This window comes from Malaclemys terrapin, chromosome 1 (genome assembly GCF_027887155.1).
Source record: "Malaclemys terrapin pileata isolate rMalTer1 chromosome 1, rMalTer1.hap1, whole genome shotgun sequence".
NCBI classification, from domain to species: domain Eukaryota; kingdom Metazoa; phylum Chordata; order Testudines; family Emydidae; genus Malaclemys; species Malaclemys terrapin.
In genome coordinates, this window is record NC_071505.1 from 324191183 (window position 1) to 324213208 (window position 22026).

At 41.5% G+C, this 22026-nt stretch overlaps 1 protein-coding gene across 2 annotated transcripts in view; it reads left to right on the forward strand.

The window, feature by feature from the left end:
- The window catches only part of MAML2 (mastermind like transcriptional coactivator 2), a 285160-nt gene that overhangs the window by 186640 nt on the left and 76494 nt on the right, over positions 1-22026 (forward strand). Inside the window, exon 2 of one of the 2 annotated variants that reach the window (XM_054015606.1) lies at positions 12313-13737. The exons of the other annotated variant lie outside the window; for it this stretch is intronic. Coding sequence (XP_053871581.1) covers positions 12313-13737 — 1425 coding nt within the window. The remainder of the gene's footprint in view (positions 1-12312; positions 13738-22026) is intronic. 2 annotated transcript variants of the gene reach the window in all.

The following is a 22026-nucleotide window of genomic DNA, read 5'->3' on the forward strand; positions in this document are numbered from 1 at the left end:
AAAAATTCCCTGTTTCTAAAAGAAAAGCCTGGGCAATTGCTCTTTGTTTGTTAATATTTTAATTAAATGCAAACTGATTTTAGAATTTAGTGGAGATCAGTCACTAAGCACACTCCAGCATTCTTTCCTGATGCTCAATATTTTTCCATGAGGCGACTTCAATGAGAATGGGCATACTTGCGTAAATGCAAAAACCCTGTTTCTAAACTGACAATATGGATGTCAGCACAGCCCCTGACAGCACAGGCCTTTCAGCCTGCCAGATTTTGTTACTAATAGCTTCGAAAACAGAGGGAAGGAAAAAGTCAGACATCGTTAATTCATTGTCCCAGCTACCCACCAGCGCTATATCTTTAAAGGCTCCTTTTTTGCTCTTCTCAGATGGTCAAGAGATATTGGTGTCCTGCCTGCTCCACTGAATTATTTCAATAAAAGTCTGTATTGCAGGAGAAAAAAAGCAAGGTGTCTATTGCAACAGACATCCAACAAAAGTTCCTGGTGGAATCTACAGTTACAGTAAATGCTGGTTCATAAGATCTCAGCCTTCACCCCTCATTCATAAAAGCACTGGGCCAGTGAAAGGTACTACACCAGTTTACACCAGCTGAGACTCTGGCCCACTATTTCATTTGATTTAAACACTGATTCACACTGCATATATTTATGCAGATGAATACTGGTATGTGTACAATTGGGAAGTGGAATTCCACTTATGAATAGTGGGAAAACATTCTTTCCCCCACTCTTCTCCCCCATCCCAAGCCGTCATGCAAGGGGCATGATTGACAGTTCTTAGATTTAAGTCATCCATGTCTGCCAGAGCACCAACAGCCCTGGAAAATAACTCTTAATTCTCATCCATACCTCAGATGTGCAAGCTGCAAGGCCTATTTCTTTGTCAAGACTTTTCCTGGAGGGGTAGGGAGTGGAATGGAGAGAATTCTATCTACAATAGATTGTAGGTTTCGTTTTTAGATATGGATCTCTTTGAATTTTTGTAGATGTTTTCTTAGGTTGTAAAATGCCTACTAGACACTCACTAAATAGGAATAAATATGTATCCATCAGACCAGGTCTAACTTGCAAGCTTTTACCACACTGCCCTGAGAACCAGCCTTTCTGGAGGGCCACTTGAGGGATGAAAGGTTGATCTTCTTAAGGTGTTGGTGTCTATATATATTCTACTATACGGAGGTGGCAGTATGCATGAGCTCCATGTGCCAGAGACTGGAAGACTCTTGCTAGCAGTGTCCTTTGGTCCGCACCTGTGCTCTTCCTCTCCTCAGACTCTGGTCCAACACCCAATGAAGTTCTTTGAAAGACTCTTATGGACTCCAGTGGGTTGTGCTCAGGGCCTAAAGAAAGTCATTGGCTCCCTTAGCAACTCTGCTTCATCTTATTCAGAATCTGTTGGCTTGGTCAACAGTTGGATTATCTATGCTAATTAAGAGCCACGAATCCGATGCTCTCCCTTAAGGGAACAGTATAATAGCACAATCTCTCACATAGTTAAGCTGTTGTTTGTATCTTTGGCTTCCTTATATGCAATCCATGGGACGGTGAAGTTCATACATTTGCTATAAAGACTCATTTGCCGGTTACCTACCATCATATGGCATATTGATTTGTGTGTGCTTCTTTAAGGAGCTTCTTCTGGGAGCTCTCAGCTGAGGACCTTTGATATGCTAGTTGCCACAGTAACAACTTTTTGTGACTAACAGTAAATGGACACATAAGAAATTAATTTTCTCTTCACTGGGCTGCTTCCTGCGGAGCTGGAATTTAGAAGGTTCAGATTATTGGAATGATTTGTGGGAACAGTTTCCTTGTATCGATTCTTGCTGGGACTGCTTCTGTACACGCTGAATCTACATATCATAGTAGCTGAGTAGTACTCTTATTGTCCACATTTGTTGCTATCCTAACTGAAGAGATGCCATCATCTGGAACTTAGTTATGTTATGTTATAGTTATGTTATGTACGTGGTATTTCTTAAAATCCCAAACTGGTTCACTTTCATTTCACAGCCAGTCAAAGGAAGGATATTTTTTATTACTGCCATCATACATATTCCAAGTCTGTGATCAAATAGCAAGATAGCACTCTCTGCTACAGTGCCATAGGTGAGAAACAAGACCCTGCAGTCCAGGCAATTTCTGAACAGAGAGAGGAGAGGTTGGGTGCCAGTGTGGGTCAAATTAAACCATCAACTCCACTTGAATTCCTTGGAAGTTGTTCTTATGCCAGCTCTAGATTTGATCCTAAATTTCACTTGTCCACTGAAGTTTTTGGCAAAAGATTACTAACCCTTTCTTCCAATGAGGAACAGTTTTGCTGATTGATTCTGAGAGCCTTGGTGAAAGCAGGGGAGGGAGGAATACTTCCCCCTCCCGGATGTGGAGTTTGTTTGATACTGGAAGAATCACTAGGTACGCTGAAGTGGGTTTTCAACTCAGAAGCAATGACTGTGAACTATAAATTGCCCTGAAGAAGACCTCAAGGCCAAATGGTTGGCATGAGTATCCTATGTGACATGTGTTGATTCGCAAGAAATGTGAGTGGTCTGGTTATTTCCTTGTTTCTGGTGTTGGCTCTCGCTCGCTCTCTCTCTCTCTCTCCATTGACTGAACGTTTAAAACCCGGCTGGTGTTGTGTAGGATATTGGGGCACAGACAGGTAATACAAATCTATGGGTGGGGTATATATATGTATGTGCTGTTATCGTGCTCCCACAAAATCAATTCTGCAGGCATTGCTGCATTGAAAACAATTGCCAGACTGCACACAGTAATCTCTTCGTTTAAATCTACTATGTGTGGTAGTGTCTAAAGGCAAATCAAATAGCAGCCACATTTTTGAGGATTAGGAGCTTCCTGTGTGAGACAGTATGTGTTTTAAATATTTTAAGCTGATTTACAAAACTGGTAAACAATGTGCAGGGTGGTGTTGGGTGACCTCTTTTACATGCCTGATCATCCTGTCAACATTTATAATGCCTTTGATATTTCCTTTTCATCAGGATAGGATCAGTTAAGCATTTGTATTTCCCCAAGCTCAGATTGCATTACTCTTTGCTCCACGTTTCATGGCAATAAATGTTGACATTAATTTCTGTAGATTTCACATAAAGTGATTGTTAATTTATTCATGGTTGAAAGGAATCGGAGAGAGCAAAGAAGGGAGCGTTCTCTAAAAGAAAAATACACAGTGCATAGCACAAGGAATGCAGATCTTTCATGTCTATTTGTTTTGCACAGAATTACAAATGCTATAGCCTGATTAGCAATTGTGACCTATTTAAAGCTGTACTGTTTCTCTCTGTTCCTATTCTCCTTAAACACTAAGAACTAGACATGAGATTTTATAATCCATCAGATGTAGAATCTGCGTAAGAGATATAATTATTGTGCTTCAGCAACTTGGACCAAAGCCCTGTTGTTGTATTTCTAGACAGTATGCTGTGGATAATATAGATGCATTTTTACGTTGGTAATTTCAGTTGGCAAGAGATGTTGTGTTTCCATAAATAAAGGTAAATTGTGGGATTTTAACACACTGATTACTATTCCAGCCTTGTCCCCAACTAACAAGAATTAAATGGATACTTGTCAGCTGGAGAACATCCTTATCTGTTACTATAATTTCTGATTTAGTAATGTTTATTACGGTAAATGGGGGAAAGACTTGTATCACTTCTTAATCATTTGGTTAGCAAGAGAATTAATTGTGTTGTGCTACTATGGTCTATAAGGGTGACTGGAGGATGATTGAGTTCCCAGAATTCAATCTGCCTTGAACAATTAAGATTTTTTCCAAGATGAACTTCACCCTGGAGATTGGACTTTGTCCTAAAATCTCCATAACATGTGTCATGTTTGTGCAGACTCTGTGCTTTAAGACAGGACAGGTAAAAGTTAATATCAAGATAAAAAATGTAGGGTTTCAGCTTTTTCCTGTATGCAGCAAACATGTACAAGAAGTCTGCTGCTCAAAACAAGAGTGAGCATACTAAATCTTGAGAAGAGCCAGTGAAGTGAGCCAGCCCTCACCATAGCTCAATGCTGCATTGCAACTGGGTCAGGTCCACATTCAACAGAAGAGAACTGTCAAAGCAGCCGGATGATTTAAGAATAGAGGTGGTGGGAGGTCATTTTCCCCTGGTCTTAACGGCAACCTTTGTCTTGTAAGGGTGTAAGAAGTCTGGTTCCTTTCTGGGCCCAGAGGGTTTATGTGGGGTTGCAGCATCAAGAAAGGAGCACTTGAGAGGCAGAACATTCAATTCTGTGGAAAGGGAAGCCTATGGAAAGGGAAGTGTGCATTGCTTTGGAGGTGTTACACTGGTAGGGAGCAAAGGGTGTTCCATTCCATCTCTTTGTAGTCTTCAGCCTCCACTCCAATGGGAAAAGAGATAACATGGGGAGGACATCAGGCACCTGTCTGGGATTCTCCTGTTTGGACCAAGTCCAGGTGAAATTAAGATTGTGCAGGGTGCTAAGTGTCTCATTGGGTGTGCTCCTGAAATAATTCGAACAGTGGGAGGAATGGTTTTAATGGCATCTTGCAGATTCAGGTCATAAATACTTAAAGAGGCCCACTGTCATGTCCAGGTATTGGAAGACACACAGTGCCTAGCACAATGGGATCCTGAGGGCAAGTCTACACTACCGTGCTACTTTGGTGCAGCTGCGCTGCTGTAGCACGTCGGGTGAAGACGCACCATGCCGACGGGTCGGCGCACTCCCGTTGGCATAATTACTCCACCTCGGCAAGAGGCAGAAGCTATGTCGGCGGGAGAACATCTCCTGCCAGCATAGAATGGTGTGGAAACAGCTTTAGGTTGATGTAACTTACGCCACTCACAGGGTATCACACCCCTGAGTGATGTAAGTTATATCGACTTAAGCGGTAGTGTAGACCAGCCCTGAGCCCTGATAGAGGCCCATAGTGCTACTGTAACCAACACACCTCCTGGGCATGGTTCTGTCCCATCTAAGTGGCACTTAGAGAGCAATGAATGAGTCTGCTCTACAGCCTTAGCTTTTAGATGATGTGGTAGAGGCTCATGCACTAAGCTTCAGAGGTCCCCAGTTTGATCCTGCCTGCTGACGACCGGGGTCTGTCAGCGTTACGCTACCACAATACAAATAATAAAATATCTGCAATGTATTTTCCTTCTTTCAAATGGGTTCCTTTTTAATTTTGTCATCCTTCTGCACAAACTTTCTGCCAAAACCCTTTCTTCGATTATTTTCAGTATTTTTCATATAGCTAATGTAAAATCCTACCCGCTTCCCAAAATATAAAAGATATTGTTAACAATGCCTCCATCAATGCAATCAGCGCATACGTACAACAGATCTAAGACTGGGAAAAGTCTGAGAGGCAAGCAGTCAAAAAGGCATCCTCTAAAGCAGCTTTGATTATATTTTATGTTTTTACAAGAGCAGGTGCAAAGATGGTTGTATTCATGTCAAAACTATTACACCCTTTTTAATGTCACCATGTCACCTGCCTCACCACATTTCAAGTATGATGATCACTTGTTTTGAAGTTGGTAGTAACTTTCATGAAGTTTTTGCATGAGTGTGTACTGCAAATCATCCATTGTTCTAAAGTAGAAGTTAATACTGCCACAGCTCTGAGTATGGAATTTCCAGTGATGGGAGAGTGGATGTTTTAGGAGATTGGAGATCTTTCCCCATTTAGGTCTTCAGCCAGCCTAGGTTGGTAATGACTTAAAGTTGTTACTATCTGAAGTTTGCTTAATAGCTTACATGAAATAAGTTGGTGGTTCAGTCCAGCCCTTCGTGACTAGGTACAGACATTTAAAGAAGACAGACGTTCAGAGCTGATACAAATTGATAATCTCCGCAGGCAGGTCAAGGATTGATTAGGCATGGAAACTGAGCTTCTCTGCTGCCCATTGAAGAAAGCCCTTCCAGGTCACCGTAGAGATACACTGACAGGCCAGATGGGGAGACGCTGCGTTACCTGGTCTGTGGAAAGCCAAAAGACTTAAGTCTGCAAGACTGTCAATTTAGAACTTTTCACAAGTACCATATTCACACACAATATTTAAAAATAAAGGGAAAATAGGAACTGTGGAGTGCTATCCAACAGAAGAACTTGCACCAAGCAAACCATTATAAGGAAATGGAGACTAAATCAAAAAGGAATTTTAAAAGGCATGCTTGTCATTTGCCAACAGTGATGGCCAAAATTTGTCCTTGGTCACCTATGTGCAACTTCTGCAAGGGTCAGCGACAGTCCTCTGCATGCGGCCAATGTCAGAATCAGGCCCTCATGTTGTTAGAAGAGCTGGTTGAAAAATGCCAATTATTTTCCCCTGGAAATTTTGAAATGTTTTCTATTGTTTTCTAAACTTCCCATGAAAACATCTCGTTTTTTCAACAAAAATTTGAAACCATTTTTCAAAGTTTTTAATAATGATTTTCAGGGGGAAAAGGTTTACTTTTAAGTTTGGGGTTTTCAACAAAAAAACTGAAATTTCCCCCAATGTTTTTTACTCCACTCTAATGACTAGATCAATGGAGTTACTACGGATTTACAACAGTGTCAATGAAAGTGAAATTTGGTCCCTATGCCTTTGCAATGTTGACAAAAATTCACCACCATCGTCCTCATTCTAGACCCTGTAGTTTTGTAAAATTCATCCCTCAGCAGAGGAGCTGGCACAAGATTTATACATCTCCTAAATCCCATTTAAGTGCTCACAATAGGGTTTAAGTGTGAAGTGATTGAGCCCTTTGTGCAGGGTGAATATCACTCGGTGACATTTGGACCAGTCATCTCTAGAGTTTTGCATTCTATTGGCACTATTTCGCCGCAGGATCAGTAAAAGCACTACCCTGTCTCACAACCAGTATTTTAAGCCGTTAGTAATCCAGAGCTTCCTTGCTGTAAGTGTATGAACCCATGCTGACTCCTCAACACCCCGTTTATCAAGAGATCTTACAATAATATTATCTGCCAGGAAACACTTTGATGTTAAGTACTGCCTACCTGTTGTGGAATAGCACTGTACAAAGGGCTTCTTCAGCTCCCAGTTTCTGTCATTTTACAGATCTCTCCTCATAGGTGTTTTCAGTATTTCACAGTTCAGATCACTGTAAATTTATAATCACAAACACATCTAGCCTGAGAAATGTTTGTGTGTTAGGTGCAAAAAACATTTGTCACGTATACAGGGAGCCAAATCTTAAAGTCCTCACTTACAACATGAACTGCTGTTGCTTGAAATTGAAGTGGCTGGTTTTTTTCTCCTGAGGTGCATGTACTTTGCTTGTGCAATTAAAAAAAGTTATCAGCAACCAAAAAATTAGTTCTGAGTATATTCAATAGGTGTCTTCTTTTTTTTTTTTAAAGCAGGATGAAGTCTGATCCCTTCTTTCTCTGCCCGCACAGAATGTTCAGATGTTACAGCGTTGGATGCCAACATAAAAACATAGCTAATGAGATTAGATTGGTTGGTTGATTCCCTCTTACTGGGCTGGTATAGAGGCATGGTTCTTCTCAAGCTTCTGATGGGGCACTATGCATAAGGGAGATTATAACTCGCCCAAACACAACACAACCCATCACCAAACACAGAGGTGAAAACCCTTGCAGTGCAAAGTGACTGCAGTTTTCAGAACAACTTGATACTGCTGAAGAGAGAATGGAAAATGGCTCTTGGATTGGTCTAGTCCTATGAGACTGCACCAGCCAATCAAGAATGAGTGCTTTGGCCCCACCCTTCGTATGTTTCCCTTTCCTGTCCCCTCCCCCATGTCTAAACAGAGGAGGGAAATCAGTCTCATAAAGCAGAGAGAATCCTTTGCAACCCCTTTTGAGCTGTTCGAAGGTCCCTTTGTACCTCTTGGGGAGCACAGAGTTATCCTAGCAGGGCATGAGGATCTGCCCCTTATTCTTTCTGTCTCAGTTGCTGTTCTGTAAAATGGGCATAACAGCATGTACCTACCTCCCAGAGCTGCTGTTGGGATGAATTAATTAATATTTGCAAAATGTTTTGAAGATTAAAAAAAAAAATAAAACGGAATGGGCCCTTCTTGCAAGCATTTTAGCAGGATGCAGATGAGGAAACACGAGCTGTATCAGAGAACAATACATTCATATTGTTATACCTAGTATACATTATAGTATCATTACATAATTAGCTTACAGAAGAAGGAATGTGGTCTAATGGCCAGGTCATTGGCTTGGATGTCAAGACACCTGGGTTCTAATCGCAGCTCTGCCAGTGACCTTGGGCAAATCATGTCCCTTTTCTGTGCCTCAGTTTCCCCATCTGTAAAATGGGGATAATGATACTGACCTCCTTTGTAAAGCGCTTTGTGATCCATGAGTGATAAGTGCTATATAAAAGATAGGTGATATATAAAAGATAGGTGATATTATTACTGGTGTTACCACTGATTTGTGTGTGTCCCTGTTACTTCATCTCTTTCTATGGCAGGAGTCTCATGTATGCAGTGTTGTAATAGCCATGTTGGTCCCAGGATGTTAGAGAGACAAGGTGGATGAGGTAACAGCTTTTATTGGACCAACTTCTGTTGGTGAGAGAGAGAAGATTTCGAGCTACACAGAGCTTTATTTGAGGTCTGAGAAACATACTCGGTTTTACATTTCACAATTTCAGAGTGTCACAGCAAAATACAAGGTGGAACAGATTATTTAGCATAAGTAGTTAACACACATTTCAAGGGCCCATTCAAGGTGAAGTGGGGGGAAAAGGAAGGGAGGTGGTGGGGAAAAGCAGCTGGCGGGGGGGCTTTAGTGGATTATAGATTGTTGTGATAAACCATAAATCCAGTCACGTGTCAGGGGGTAGCCATGTTAGTCTGTAGCCACAAAAACAACAAGGAGTCCGGTGCCATAAATCCAGTGTCTGTTCAATCCAAGGTTTTTAGTGTCTAGCAAAGTTATGAATTTAAGCTCCCAGGCTTGTCTTTTGAAGGTGTAGTAGGTTCCTTTGAGGATGAGGACTTAGTGGTCACATATAGAGTGATCACTTTGTGAAAATTGTTCTCCGACAGGTGCTAGGGTGTTTTTGTCTTTTATCATTTTCCTGTGAGTTCATTTGAGAGCATAGTGATTGTCTGTCTGGTTTTACCCACATAATTATTATAGTGCACTGGATGAGGTAAACCACATGTTGTGTATGCATGTTAGGTCCTGTGGACCTTGAAAGGTGTGTGGTGGGGGGTGCTGATCATTGTAGCAGTGGAGAGATGTCTGCATGTTTTGTATCTGTTGATCTGGCGGTGTCTGGTGCCACTTTGAGTTGGTGTGTCCTGGTTTGTGGGTAGCTTGCTTCTCATGCTAAGTTTGGAGAGGCTGGGGAGTTGTTTGAAGGCCAGAAGAGGGGGTTCAGGAAAGACTTCTTTCAAGATGGGGTTCCCATTGAGTACAGGCTGTAGTTGTTTGATGATACCCCATATCGGTTCCAACTTGGGGTGATATGTGACAACTAAGGGTGCGCAATCAGAGGGGGTTTTATTTCTGTATTCTGCAGTCTCGAAGTGGCCCATTCAATGATGCAATCTACTTCTCTAGAGTGTCCTTGTTTGGCAAAGGCAGTTTTGAATGTATTAAGGTGTATATTCCGGATTTTCTCCTTGGAGCATATTCTGTGGTATCTGAGTGCCTGGCTGTAGATAACAGGTTTCTTGGTGTGTTTGGGGTTGTTATTGGATCTATGAAGGTAGGTGTGGTGATCCATGGGTTTCTTGTATATAGTTGTCCATAGAGTTCCATTGTTGAAGTAGTCTCATGTGGCATTGTTTACATCTGTCTATTAGTTAATTCAAATATTATTTTAAGTATCCGATACACATAGTGCTGTTCAGCAACAACATTGTTAATCACATCAAGGCCCATTGTCCAAGGGTTTTGAGAGTATGTGGACATTTTAAACAGCTAGTCATGTTTCAAAATGTCAGTGCAAATGCAAAGTTCATCAAGGAAGGCGTAAGTTCCAGGTAACCCACTTATATGCAGAGAATACATTATTCATCATCTATTTAGTCCTTCTGTCAGCAAAACGTAGGAGAGCAAAACATGTACTTTGACTAGGGACTTCCCCATTCCCCATAAAGAAGACTTTGGGGACTTGAGAATTATTTCTAATGAGCAAAATGATAGCAAAGATGATGGTGAAAGGAAATGTAGTTTTCTGGTTTTATGCAAAGGAAAGTACAGTGACTCATGTGTTACGAAGAAACATGCTACCCAGATTACAGTCACTGCACTCTGTAGTGTGAATGACCACCCAAAAATCTCACTCACTGTGACATGAAAGAGAAAATACAAACTCAGTATACTGAATGCACCCAGTTATGTGGGTGAAAATAGAACAGCATGTCTTCAGCTATAAAATGAAAGAACAAAACTACATTGTAGATTTGCAAATGGCAGTTCATCCCACTATCTTTGGAACATGATGTTTGTTCTTTTATGCTAGGAGGGAGGTTGACAGACTTTTATATCTTCCCCGTGCTGTTTCAAGGGGATTACTCAGAGACCTGAATGGTACAAAAGGCTAAGCACCAACTGTATCTAAGGGCTTGTCTACACATGAAGTTGTTCCTGATTAATTCCATGGGTGGACACATATTTCAGAATAAGAGTATCCACTCAGAGTTGATAAGGAACAGCTAATCAAGTTGATAAGGAACAGCTAATCAGGAACAACTCCAGACAAGTCCTTAAATTCAGGGGTCACAGGCCGGAATACTGTTCTACAAACTCAAGGTCATCTATATGTGAAAGGGTATAATATAAATGTGATTTTTATGGCATCATAAATCACCATAGTTCGCAAAAAAAACATGGCGTATGTTACCGGAGACCTGGGATTGCCAATTTTTTGTTTCTGCCCCAGATATTCACAAGACGTCATACCTTGACATGGGCCCTGGTTTCTTAGACCTAAGTAGAAACCAGGCCATTCATCAAATGACATATTATCATAAATCACCTGGGTCAATGTACCTATGGTAAAGGACAAAAATGAAAGCAACCGCCCCCCACCCCCCCGACCAGTATAGTACTTCTTTAATTTGTAAGTGTTCTAGTAACAATGACTATGTTCTGTGCTGCAGAAGCTAGCCAGAGCATATGTAGCTAGGCTTGGATATTGTGTATATTTAATAAATTATAGTTGTTTGGAGCCTACTGTGCTGGGGAGGTTCCTTCATAGTACATTGGTTGTGTAAAGAGCAAAAAGACACAATAAGAGCATTAACATTAATGTGAATGCATACAGTCAGTTATAAAGTGTTTCTGAAATTCTACTTATAGGTACTGTAGGATGCATACATTGTCCTGAATTTCAAACATGCAGTTGCCTAGTAGCTTTGATATACTGGAAAGGTGTGCAGAATTATTCACCTGATTTGTATATGTGCAAGATGAGAATTTGCACACACAAATACATGATAAAGCATGCCCAGTTGTGGTAGTTGAGCATACATTAGGCGTGCAACTGTATGTGCATATTTTTAAATATCAGGCCCACACGTTGTGAGTGTATAAAACTATCTATATACGTAAATGTTCAAAAGCAAGGAAATGAAACAGTTATGGGTCTCAGATCAGTGTTAGCTGGGGCGTGTTGCATAGCCTGTATTTAATTTTATAGCAGACATTTCACAACATAAATGTCTAGGGCCTAATTCTGCCCTAATAAATTAACATACATAGTTGGAAAAAATAGTACAGTAGTAGAAGGTATCTCATGGGCCAGATCTTTAGCTGAAATTGGCATAACTCCACTGCCTTAAATTCAGTATGTGAACAAGGTAAAATTTCCTAGTAGTGTTATTTCAGAGATATTTGACTATATGTGGACAGCTCCTCAGCTGGTATAAATCTGGGTATGCCAAAAATCAGTGGGAGCTGGATGGCTAATTATTCATTTTACCTTTGAAAACATCTCTCAGAGAGTCCATAGATTCTACACCAGCCGGTCAGAATAATCTTATGGAGTAGGTGCTGGAATCACTGGGTGAAATTCTATGCCCAGTGTGACACAGGAGGTCAGATTAGATTATCGTAAGGAGCCCTGCTAGTCTTAACATTTATGAAATCTATTCCAATTCCATTAATTTTAGTATCATAATTTTCTGCTAATTTCCAGAGTATCCTACTGTATTATAGAAAATTTGTTTAATTAATTTTTCAAGATCTCATGTTATGAGCATCAAATTAGTATCAACCTGCTTTTGAGTTGATTCTGGACTGGGTCTTGAATGTCAATTAATTATTTATTTTCTCCCCACTTCTTTCAGCTCCAGGGCTCCTTGAAGAGGAAGTTGGTGGTAAATCTATCACCTGTTAACAACAAAAGACCCAATGGTATTTCAGATAACTCTTTCCTTGATATTAAGAGGATACGAGTGGGTGATAACCTTTCTATGGGACAAGGCGGACATGTTAACAATTGCCAAAGCCAGTCAATGTCAGGAACCTTGTCTGTGGGGCAAGGATCACAAAGAAAGACCAGCAACCTAACAAACAATACCCACTCTAGTGGGCATATATTTAATATGCCTTTGAAAGAGGTCAAGAAAGAACCAGGAGAAACCATATCTTGCAGCAAACACCTGGATGATCAGATGTCCCATGAAAACATTTTCCCTAACAGATATGGGGAAGATACAGGGGAACAGATGATGGACCCAGAGCTTCAGGAGTTGTTTAATGAACTGACTAACATATCGGTGCCACCAATGAGTGATCTTGAACTAGAAAATATGATAAACGCCACCATAAAACAAGATGAGCCGTTTAACATTGATCTTGGGCAGCAAAACCAGAGAGGCGCTGCTAGATCTTCTCTGCAGATGGAGAAAATAGTGATAAAAAGTGAATATTCGCCAGGCTTGAATCAGGCACCTGTGGGCTCCCCTCAAATGAGGCCTTCTTCTACAGGACCAGCCTTCACTATGTCCAGCGCTGCCATGTCCACCTCTTCACCAATCCCTTCGGTGCCTCAGAATCAAGCACAGTCGTCGCAGGTCTCTTCTGTCTCAAATCGACCATTGACTAACTGGCAAGAAGTATCTCACGCCCAGCAGCTAAAACAAATAGCAGCCAACCGACAACAGCATGCCTTGATTCAGCAGCAGCAAAACCAGCCATCCAGCTGGCCCACCTTGTCCCCATCAGGCCCTTCCCCAGGACAATTCGTACAAGAGAAAATTCCCAGCCCTTCCTTTCGTCAGCAGCAGTTCAGCCCCCAAAGTTCAGCCATGCCTGGGGTATCTGTCAATGGGAATCAGTCCAAAGCAATGAATAACTACATCTATAAACCAAACGCCACAACCCAGAGCAGCCCCATTGACATCATAATGCAACCAAAGCCTCAGGATCTCAATAGAAACTTTATAAACAACACTCAATCACCACTAGAGCAGCATCATGGCAACACAAAGCCTTTGTGTCATTTTAACTCAGAGCAAACTAACCAGCAGATGCCTTCAGTTTTGGGATCCCAAAGCAAGCCTTCTATTCTGCACTATCCTCAGCAGCTGCAGAGCCCTGGTGCAGTGCAACAGCAACAGCAGCAACCTACTCAACCTCTCCAAAACCAGCCTCTTCAAAGGCCACCAAACGTATCCTTAGCATTGCAGCAGAAGATGATCCTTCAGAAAATGCAGCAAAGCCAACAAATCTCAGGACTGCAGTATCCCGTCTCTCAACAGCACAGACAGGTAAGATGTGTTCCTCCTGAACAGTAGTTAAACAGTCCTTTTCTGTGCAATAGACAGGCTCTTCCACTCTGTCGTGGTTCCCAGTGAGATTGGGCTAAAGAAATTTGTAATGAAATGCAAAGGCCACTCCCATGTAATGGAGATCCGTTGCACAAGAGCTGGTGATGGAATGTTCAGTTTTCGTACTTATAACATGTAGGGTACTTTGAACCACAACATTTTTTTGTGCCTTTTCTAAGGCAATATCTTTGCAATGTTAACTCTATGTCATTGTTTTTTCTGGGAGGACAGAGGTTGGGAAATAACAATATTCGTAGACATCTATTGACTCTAACTTGACAAAAACTTTTGTCTGGGAATTGTTTTATCTGTTTGTAAAGGAAAAGCTAAAACCGCTCAAGTATTATTTCTGGGTTTGCCTAGCACCATTTTAAGCACCATTTTAAGCACCATTGGAAAATGTGTTTATAGAAGAATGGAAAAATAAATTCTAAGCATGTAAAGGCCCATAACTGTGTGTATGTATAGACTGAATGGTGGGCATCAGTTAAAAAAAATCTTTCACCTAGGCTCAGTAGGTTTATAAAATAACTATATGTGATAGAAATGAGCAAGAACAAGAAAATAGCAGGAAGTAGATAACTCAGGGTGGGCACTAAAAATTGAGACGCTCAGAATTGCAGGCTTCTTTTTGATAATTTTGGCCTTAATCTCACAAGGCTTAATTCTCCAGTGCCCCTTGTATAGTCATTTATACTTGTGCAAAGTGGCTACCATTGCATAAATGGGTGTACAAGTTAGAAGACACCGGAGAATCAGTGTCTCTGTTCTTCACTTCTTCATCTGGGAAATGGGAATACAAATACTTGCCTCACAGGGTGGTGTGAGAATAAAATTCACTGAGGCACATGAGGAGCTTAGATGCTTAGTGAGGAGCACTATACAATTACCTACAGACAAATGCAGTGTTGCAAACTCTTGCGATTTTTTTATCATGAATCTAGCGATAGCTGCTGCTTTTCCTAAAGCTCCAGCTCCTGGAGTCATGTGATTAGAGGAGAATCTCAGCTTTTGTTTTTAAAAAGTACATTTCTGTCTTTCATGGTTGTACAGTAAAGCTTGAAAATGTGACCCAAATGTAACCTAAAGGCTCAGAAATCAGAAAGCAAATTTTAAAAGAATGTTATTGGAGGTTTTTTAATCTCATGATTTTAAGCCAATGTCATGATTTTTGGGGGCCTGATTTATGATTGAATTCTTGGGGTTAGCAATATTCCAAATGTATAAAGTTTGCTAGGTAACCTGTGAATTTCTCAGAGCTGGGGGAAAAATCCTATAACTAATGACTGAAAATGGAAAAACCAAACTTTCCAAATAGTAATTGAAAGCACCAGTATAAATGGGTCCAACAAAACTGTAATTTATAGGCCAACCTGTTTTGAGATGGAATCTGTGGTACAAAAAGTAGAAATCTAAATAAATAAATTAGAAGACTTGTACAACTGAAAACTCATTTTTAGCTTCCCAAACAATTTGGTCAATAAATCATAAACTGCCCTAAAATCTCATCTCCTTGTAGGAGACAGCAAATGAGAAATTTCAGGCAGAAAGGATTTCTTTTTATTTTTGGTTTGAAGAAGCTGGCGAGGGAGCAGCTGTGGGAATCAGCTTCGAATATGTTATGTTAATAGTGTAATAAGATAATAAGCAATAGCTACCATGGATTGATTTGTCAAGAACAAATTATGCCAAACCAACTTAGCTTCCTTCTTTGACAGAGTTACTGGCATAGTGGATGGGGGGAAGCAGAAGACATAATATATCTTGATTTTAGTAAGTCTTTTGACAGTCCCACATGACATTCTCATAAGCAAACTATGGAAATATGGTCTAGGTGAAATTCCGACAAAGGGGTGCACAACCGGTTGCAATACCATATTCAGAGTAGTTATCAATGGCTTGCTGTCAAATTGGAAAGACTTATTTAAGTGGAGTGCCACAGGGGTCTGTCCAGGGTCTAGTACTTTTCAACATTTTCATTAATGACTTGCATAATGAAGTGGAGAGCATGCTTATAAAATTTGTGGATGACACCAAACTGGGAGGCATTGCAAGCATATTGGAGGACAAGATTAGAATTCAAAACAACCTGGACAAATTGGAGAATTGCTCTGATTCCACAAGATTAAATTCAATAAAGACAAATGCAAAGTAGTACACTTAGAAAGGAAAAATCAAATACATAAATCAAATTAGAAATGCACAACTGCAAAACGGGGAATAACTGGCTACATGGTAGTACTGCTGAAAAATATCTGGGGGCTAAAATGGATCATAATTTTAATATGAGCCAAGAATGTGATGCAGTTGCAAAAACAGCTAATATTCTGGGATATATTAACAGGATTGTCCTGTGTAAGACATGGGTATAACTGTCCTGCTCTACTCAGCACTGGAGGCCTCACCTGGAGTACTGTGTCCATGTTTTGGCACGACACTGTAGGAAAGAGGTGGACAAATTGGAGAGAGTCCAGCGGAGAGCAACAAAAATGTTAGAAGGTTTAGAAAACCTGAATTAGTCCCCAGGGAAAAAACCTGGGGTGGGGGGGAGAGAGGCTGATAACATATTTGAAGACTGTTATGGGCTGTTATATAGAAGTGGATGATCAATTGTTCTCCATGTCCATTGAAGGTAGGACTGGAAGTAATTGGGTTAATCTGCAACAAGAAATATGTTACATATTGGAAAAAAAAAGCTTTAACTATAAGAATAGTTAAGCACTAGAATAGATTTCCAAAGGAGGTTGTGGAACCCCTGCCATTGGAGGTTTTAAGAACGGGTTAGTCAAACACCTGTCAGGGATGATCTAGTTTTACTTGATCCTGCCTCAGTGCCGGGGGCTGGACTAGATGACCTCTTGAGGTCTCTTCCAGCCCAACCTTTTCATGATTCTGTGCTGCAGGGGATCTATTGCTCCTTGGCAGTATCTCTCTGTTAGTTAGCCATTGTACTTTAATGGTCTTTACAGGAGTGTTTCCCCACTCTCTTAACAGACTGGCAGTCAGATGGATTTGAACAGGCTCGTTATGCAGCCATGATGGTGCTCCTCCAGCAATCTGTCAGCGTAGGCGAGACAGGCAGGACTTTTATAAACATGAATATTTTTGCAAAATATGCAAGACAACATTCTGGATGCAAATTAAAACACTACGGTAACTTGCTTGAAGCAGTGTTAGCTTCCTACTGTGTCCCTTGCCCAGCTGCTGCTGAACAAGCTTCAGGGTCATGGCCAATGGAAGCACTGCCCCTACTGGAGCAATACTGCCAGGGGGCGGGGAGCCAGCCAAGCAATATGGAGGCATGAGCTCTGTGTGCAAAATGTCTCCTCCTTGTCCAGATCTGGGATCTCTTCTCTGTGCATTCACAGGATCAGCTGGCTTGGGAGGTTTTCCCCATGTGAACTTTTTCAGGGCCACAATCACTTCTCACTATAAGGAATGTTTAGCAGGAGCTTCTGCAAGGGAGATTTCATGACCATCTCCCACAGCTTTGTGAGCACAATGGGGCAGTCTGGCCCATAGCAGTGCTGTTGCGTAAAGCTTTGGAAAAGTAAGCCTAGGTTGTGAGAGTTTTGTAGCAAGAACTCTGGAACATCTACACTCTGAAGTGATAACTCATCCTCCTTTAGCCCCACAGCGATCACTCCAAAGCTCTGTAGCAATCACTATACAGTGGTGAAATTCTTTAGAAGCAGGAGCTATGTTTACAGAGAGAGATTGTTGATCTGCAGTTGGCCTGCAGTTTTTGTAATTGTCCTGCTGTTCACCTGCTAAACTTCTTTGTACATCACTTTTTAGCTGCCAAAGCCAACAGACTCCTTATGCTGAGCCAGCAGAATTTGTAAGCACCTTCAACTGGCTATTTGAGCTCCAGACATACAAAGTCTGCAGGATGTGCAACAGGAGATGTTAAGCTTTTCAGCTTCTTGAACGCTAGGGATTTAGGTGGTGGAGTTTGCCGATTCTGAAAGCTTTTGCTTTGGACCTGATAAATGCTTCAAGAGCTCTCAAGAAGCTTATAAACCCTGTTAAAGTCTCTCTGAATTGTCAGGCTTCAGAGCGGTAGCTGTGTTAGTCTGTATCAGCAAAAAAAAACGAGGAGTCTCTAAGGTGCCACAAGGACTCCTTTTTTTCTGAATTGTCAGGTGTTCCCACCAAACCAGTCCCACAACCTTTCATAAAATCACTCAAAGGTAATAAACCTCAGGAAAGACAGACAATGTATATAAAGCGCAGTGTGGAGTGTCTGCTCAAAGTCGGGTTTGAGATGTGGCATTCAAAAAAAAATCACATAAGATGTTTCTACAAAGAAAAAAATCTGGTTTTCCAAGCTCTCCTAAAAAACAAAAGCTTTTTCTGATTATCATCAAATGTTCCACAGAAAATGATCATCCAGCCAGAGACAGCCTATGCAGAAACTGAGACAGAAAGCTGTTTTTTAAAGGTTGTGTGAGAGGCTTCAGCTATCTCCAAATTGGACTTTTAATGAAATGAAAAGTAAATTACAACTTTAGTTATGAAGTCATTGACATGTTTTCATAAGAAGAGAGGGTTTTTTGTTTTTTATTAAAATATTTTAAAAATCAAACTTCTTAAATGATTACCCTTCCCTCTCACATAAAAACATTGGGAAGTAAAGGGCGCAAGAAACGCTGACCTTATCTTGACTCTGACTTGCCTGTAAGATCCAGCTGTCCATCAAAGACACAGTAACCAGCAAGTCTGGAGAGCAGTTTCCCCATTAGAACGCATGCGTGAAAGGGAACTGAATATTCAGAACATGAGAATACACAATAAAAAAAACCATGAAAATATCATTGGCAAATTATGTTTAAAGATGTACGTGCCTCCTCCAATCAACCACAGTGTAATTTTCTTAACTAAAGCCTGTGGAAAACTCCTGCGGGAAGGGAAGAAGTAATCTAAAAACTGTTTCACCACATGAAACTGCCAAGGCATCCTCATCTGAGTAGGGGAAAGGGCCTTGAGCTATATGGGGTGGCATGGCATGGAAGTACACAGGCTGCAAGGACTTTGGGGGAAATATGGGACTAAATTCATTTTTGGTGTAACTCCAGTAAAGCTAATGAGGATCCTAATTCTACAGCTCTTGTAAAGGGAGAGGATCATGTCTTGTAGACTCCACTCCCTTCCTTCCATGAGCTTCACCTCCTGCCTGTGAGGCTTTCCACTCCTAAATAAGAATAGTATATTATTAATTACTAATGGTTAATCATTGACTTTATTATTTCAGCTGCCTAATTCCTCAATGAGAAATCAATGCTTTATTATACTAGATACTGTACAAACTGTAAAGCAGTGTGGAATCTGGCCCTTCATTACTGTGGCTGAGAGATGGATTTGTAGCATGGAAGCATAAGTACAGTTCATGGAGAGCAGCTGTAACTCCACCATCAAATGGCACTACGCGGCTGTCAGCTATCAATTCACATGCTTTAGATGGTTCTCTGGGTTTTTCCTGGTTTGAAGTCCCCAAAAAGCATTTGGACGTGACTTTATGGCTTTAAAGCTTGCTAAATGGAATGCCAGGCTTATAATTTCTCTGCCTGTCTCAGTCACTTTGTGTTACACTGGAGGTTTTCAGTGGGATTTGCTAATTAGATGCTTTTTAGCCTCTAGGGACAAGCTGTGGCAATGAAATAGTCTTGGTTTCCTGAAAGAGGCTGCATTGAACTGGGGGTTTGATGCTCGTGTGTTTTATTCTCTGTCTGTGTTGTGGGGACTCGCCTTTCCCACGCTCTACTGGTAAGTGTCCAGTCAGAGCAAAACTCTCTTGTAATAAAATTCCAAACTCTCTTGTTTTCAGGTTTCATTATAAGCCCAAGTTCAGCCCATGCTCAATGAAGTTTGTGACTCTTTTAGTGAACCTGGACTGGGTTTGGGGAAAGCCTGGATGACTGGGTTTGGGGAGAAATTTGAAGTCAAGTTTTCACTTAGTTTTGAGAGAAGATGGACCAGTTACTGAAGGATGGTCTTGGGGTGAGACTTAGGGTTTGGGGCGGAAACCCTGCAAAACTCAGTCATTTTGACTAGAGCTGAATAAATTCAGCACATATTTTTAAAGCTTTTGATCAGCTGTGTGGCTTATTGAATATGATTAATCAAATAATTAAAACAAAATTGAACAGAATACATGCCCAGATTCACCAAACAAATATTGTTTGACCACCTCTGGTTCTTATGTACTTATATGGCCCCCATCAGTCTAACATCTAAGTGCCTCACAATCTTTAACATCTCTGTGCAGTTGGGTAGTACTATTATTCCTATATTACAGATGGGGAACTGAAGCACAGAGAGGCTAAGTGACTTGCCCAAGGTCACACAGAAAATCTGTGGTAGTGCCAGGAACTAAACCCAGGTCTCAAGTCCTAGCCCACCCCCTGGACCATCCTTCCTCTTATGGTTTTGATCCAAAAGCACGTGAAACTCAGAGGTTTCAGCTTAGAGTCTCTTTTTTTTTCATTTGTATTCACTATGGGAGGGGAAAGAACTCAGGTGAACAGAAACCGGAATAAATTCACCAAACCCTCAGTGGAACAAAGCCACAGCAATTCATACAGCTCTAGGCATGTGCCATTATGTCCTGATAGCTGTATTTAGTAAGTGACTCCCAGATCTTGGGGTCAATTTAAGTGGGAGTCATGAGAGCTTCACCCACTCCTTCATATGGGCAACCAGTTGTCCTTATTTTTAAAACTCTGAATCTCCCTGTGCATCTTCTGAAATTACACCCAGGGACAGTGTCATTTTATACAGAGCTAAGTGCATTGTCAGAACTTACATAATAAATCATCTTTTTCATAATCCCTTCTAGGGATGTCAAGTATCAGGGGGTAGCTGTGTTAGTCTGTATCTACAAAAACAACAAGGAGTCTGGTGGCACCTTAAAGACTAACAGATTTATTTGGGCATAAGCTTTCTTGGGTAAAAACCTCACTTCTTCGGATGCCACTCCTTCTAGGGATGGGCTCATCCTCTGGGAGGTGTGAGGAGGACATTACTCTACCTGCATGGCAGGCTAGCAGTATATTTCTTCTTTTCAAAACCCTGGACATTTGACGTGATTAGTCACTGTTTTGGGGGGAGTTAGCCCTCACTTGCCCAAGTCTGGTCATGCCCTAGATCTCTTCCATGTACCAGGTCCTTGACCAGCTGGGCTGATGTGCGCTTCTGCCACGCTGACAGAGCTTTGTACCATCTCCTAAGAGAACTCTGAACAGTTCAGAAGTGCTCGAGGCTGAAAGCCGCACCTCTCCTGGCCCGATCTGTGAGCCTTGATCTCAGCCAAATTCTCCTTGAACCCTTATGCTAAGCCGTGAGGAAGATGGTCACAAAATTGCACTTCTTGATATTTCATTTGCATGAATCAGGAGCTTGTTTATATAACTTCTGCATATCTATGTATATTTGTATATGTTTTACAATGATATGAATAGGGTTTGAGTGGCTCAACTAAGCCTATGGTTCTATAGAGACTCTGGGACAGATTCTGCTCTCAGTTACCCCAGTGTAAATCCACAGGAACACATTTTGGTTTTGGTGGAAATGGTCTACATTTACGCTGGTATAAATGGCAGAATCTGGCTTTTACTCTTCTTATCCATAGACACTCCACTTCTTTAGTGAAGAGCACTTATTGTAACATGCAGACTGTTAGAACTCGGGCTCTGGAGTGGGGCTGGGAATGAGGGATTTGGGGTGCAGGCTTCCTGGGGGCTACGGTGGGGGGAGAGAGGATTCCCCCCAGCTCTCTCTCCCCGCCGCAGCACCTGGCCTGGGGTGGGGGGAGAGGCGCCTCTCCCCCAACCGCAGCAGGTTCGTGCCAAGGCTGGGTTGGGGCTGGGGGGAGGGGCATCTCTCCCCCTGCCATGGGGCAGGTCCGTGTTGCGGGAGAGGCATCTCTCCCCGCTGCAGCCCTGAGCCCCTGCATGGGGTTTAATAGGCAGCTGGGGGGGCCGCGCAGCATAGATGGAATTTAGGCTGCAGACTAGGGATTAACCTGGATTTAGATTAAAAGTGGAAAGGGCTCTGTAGCTTCTGGATCTGCAGTCAAAGAAACTGAACCCTACTTGAGGAGGAGAATAGTGCACCCTTCTTTACATGCTGACTACCAAAAATCCTCTCAGCCTACTGCTAGCTCCATTTTGTTTGCATTTCTTCATACAAGGGTTAAATGATCTGATCTGAATAATAATTTGAATGTAT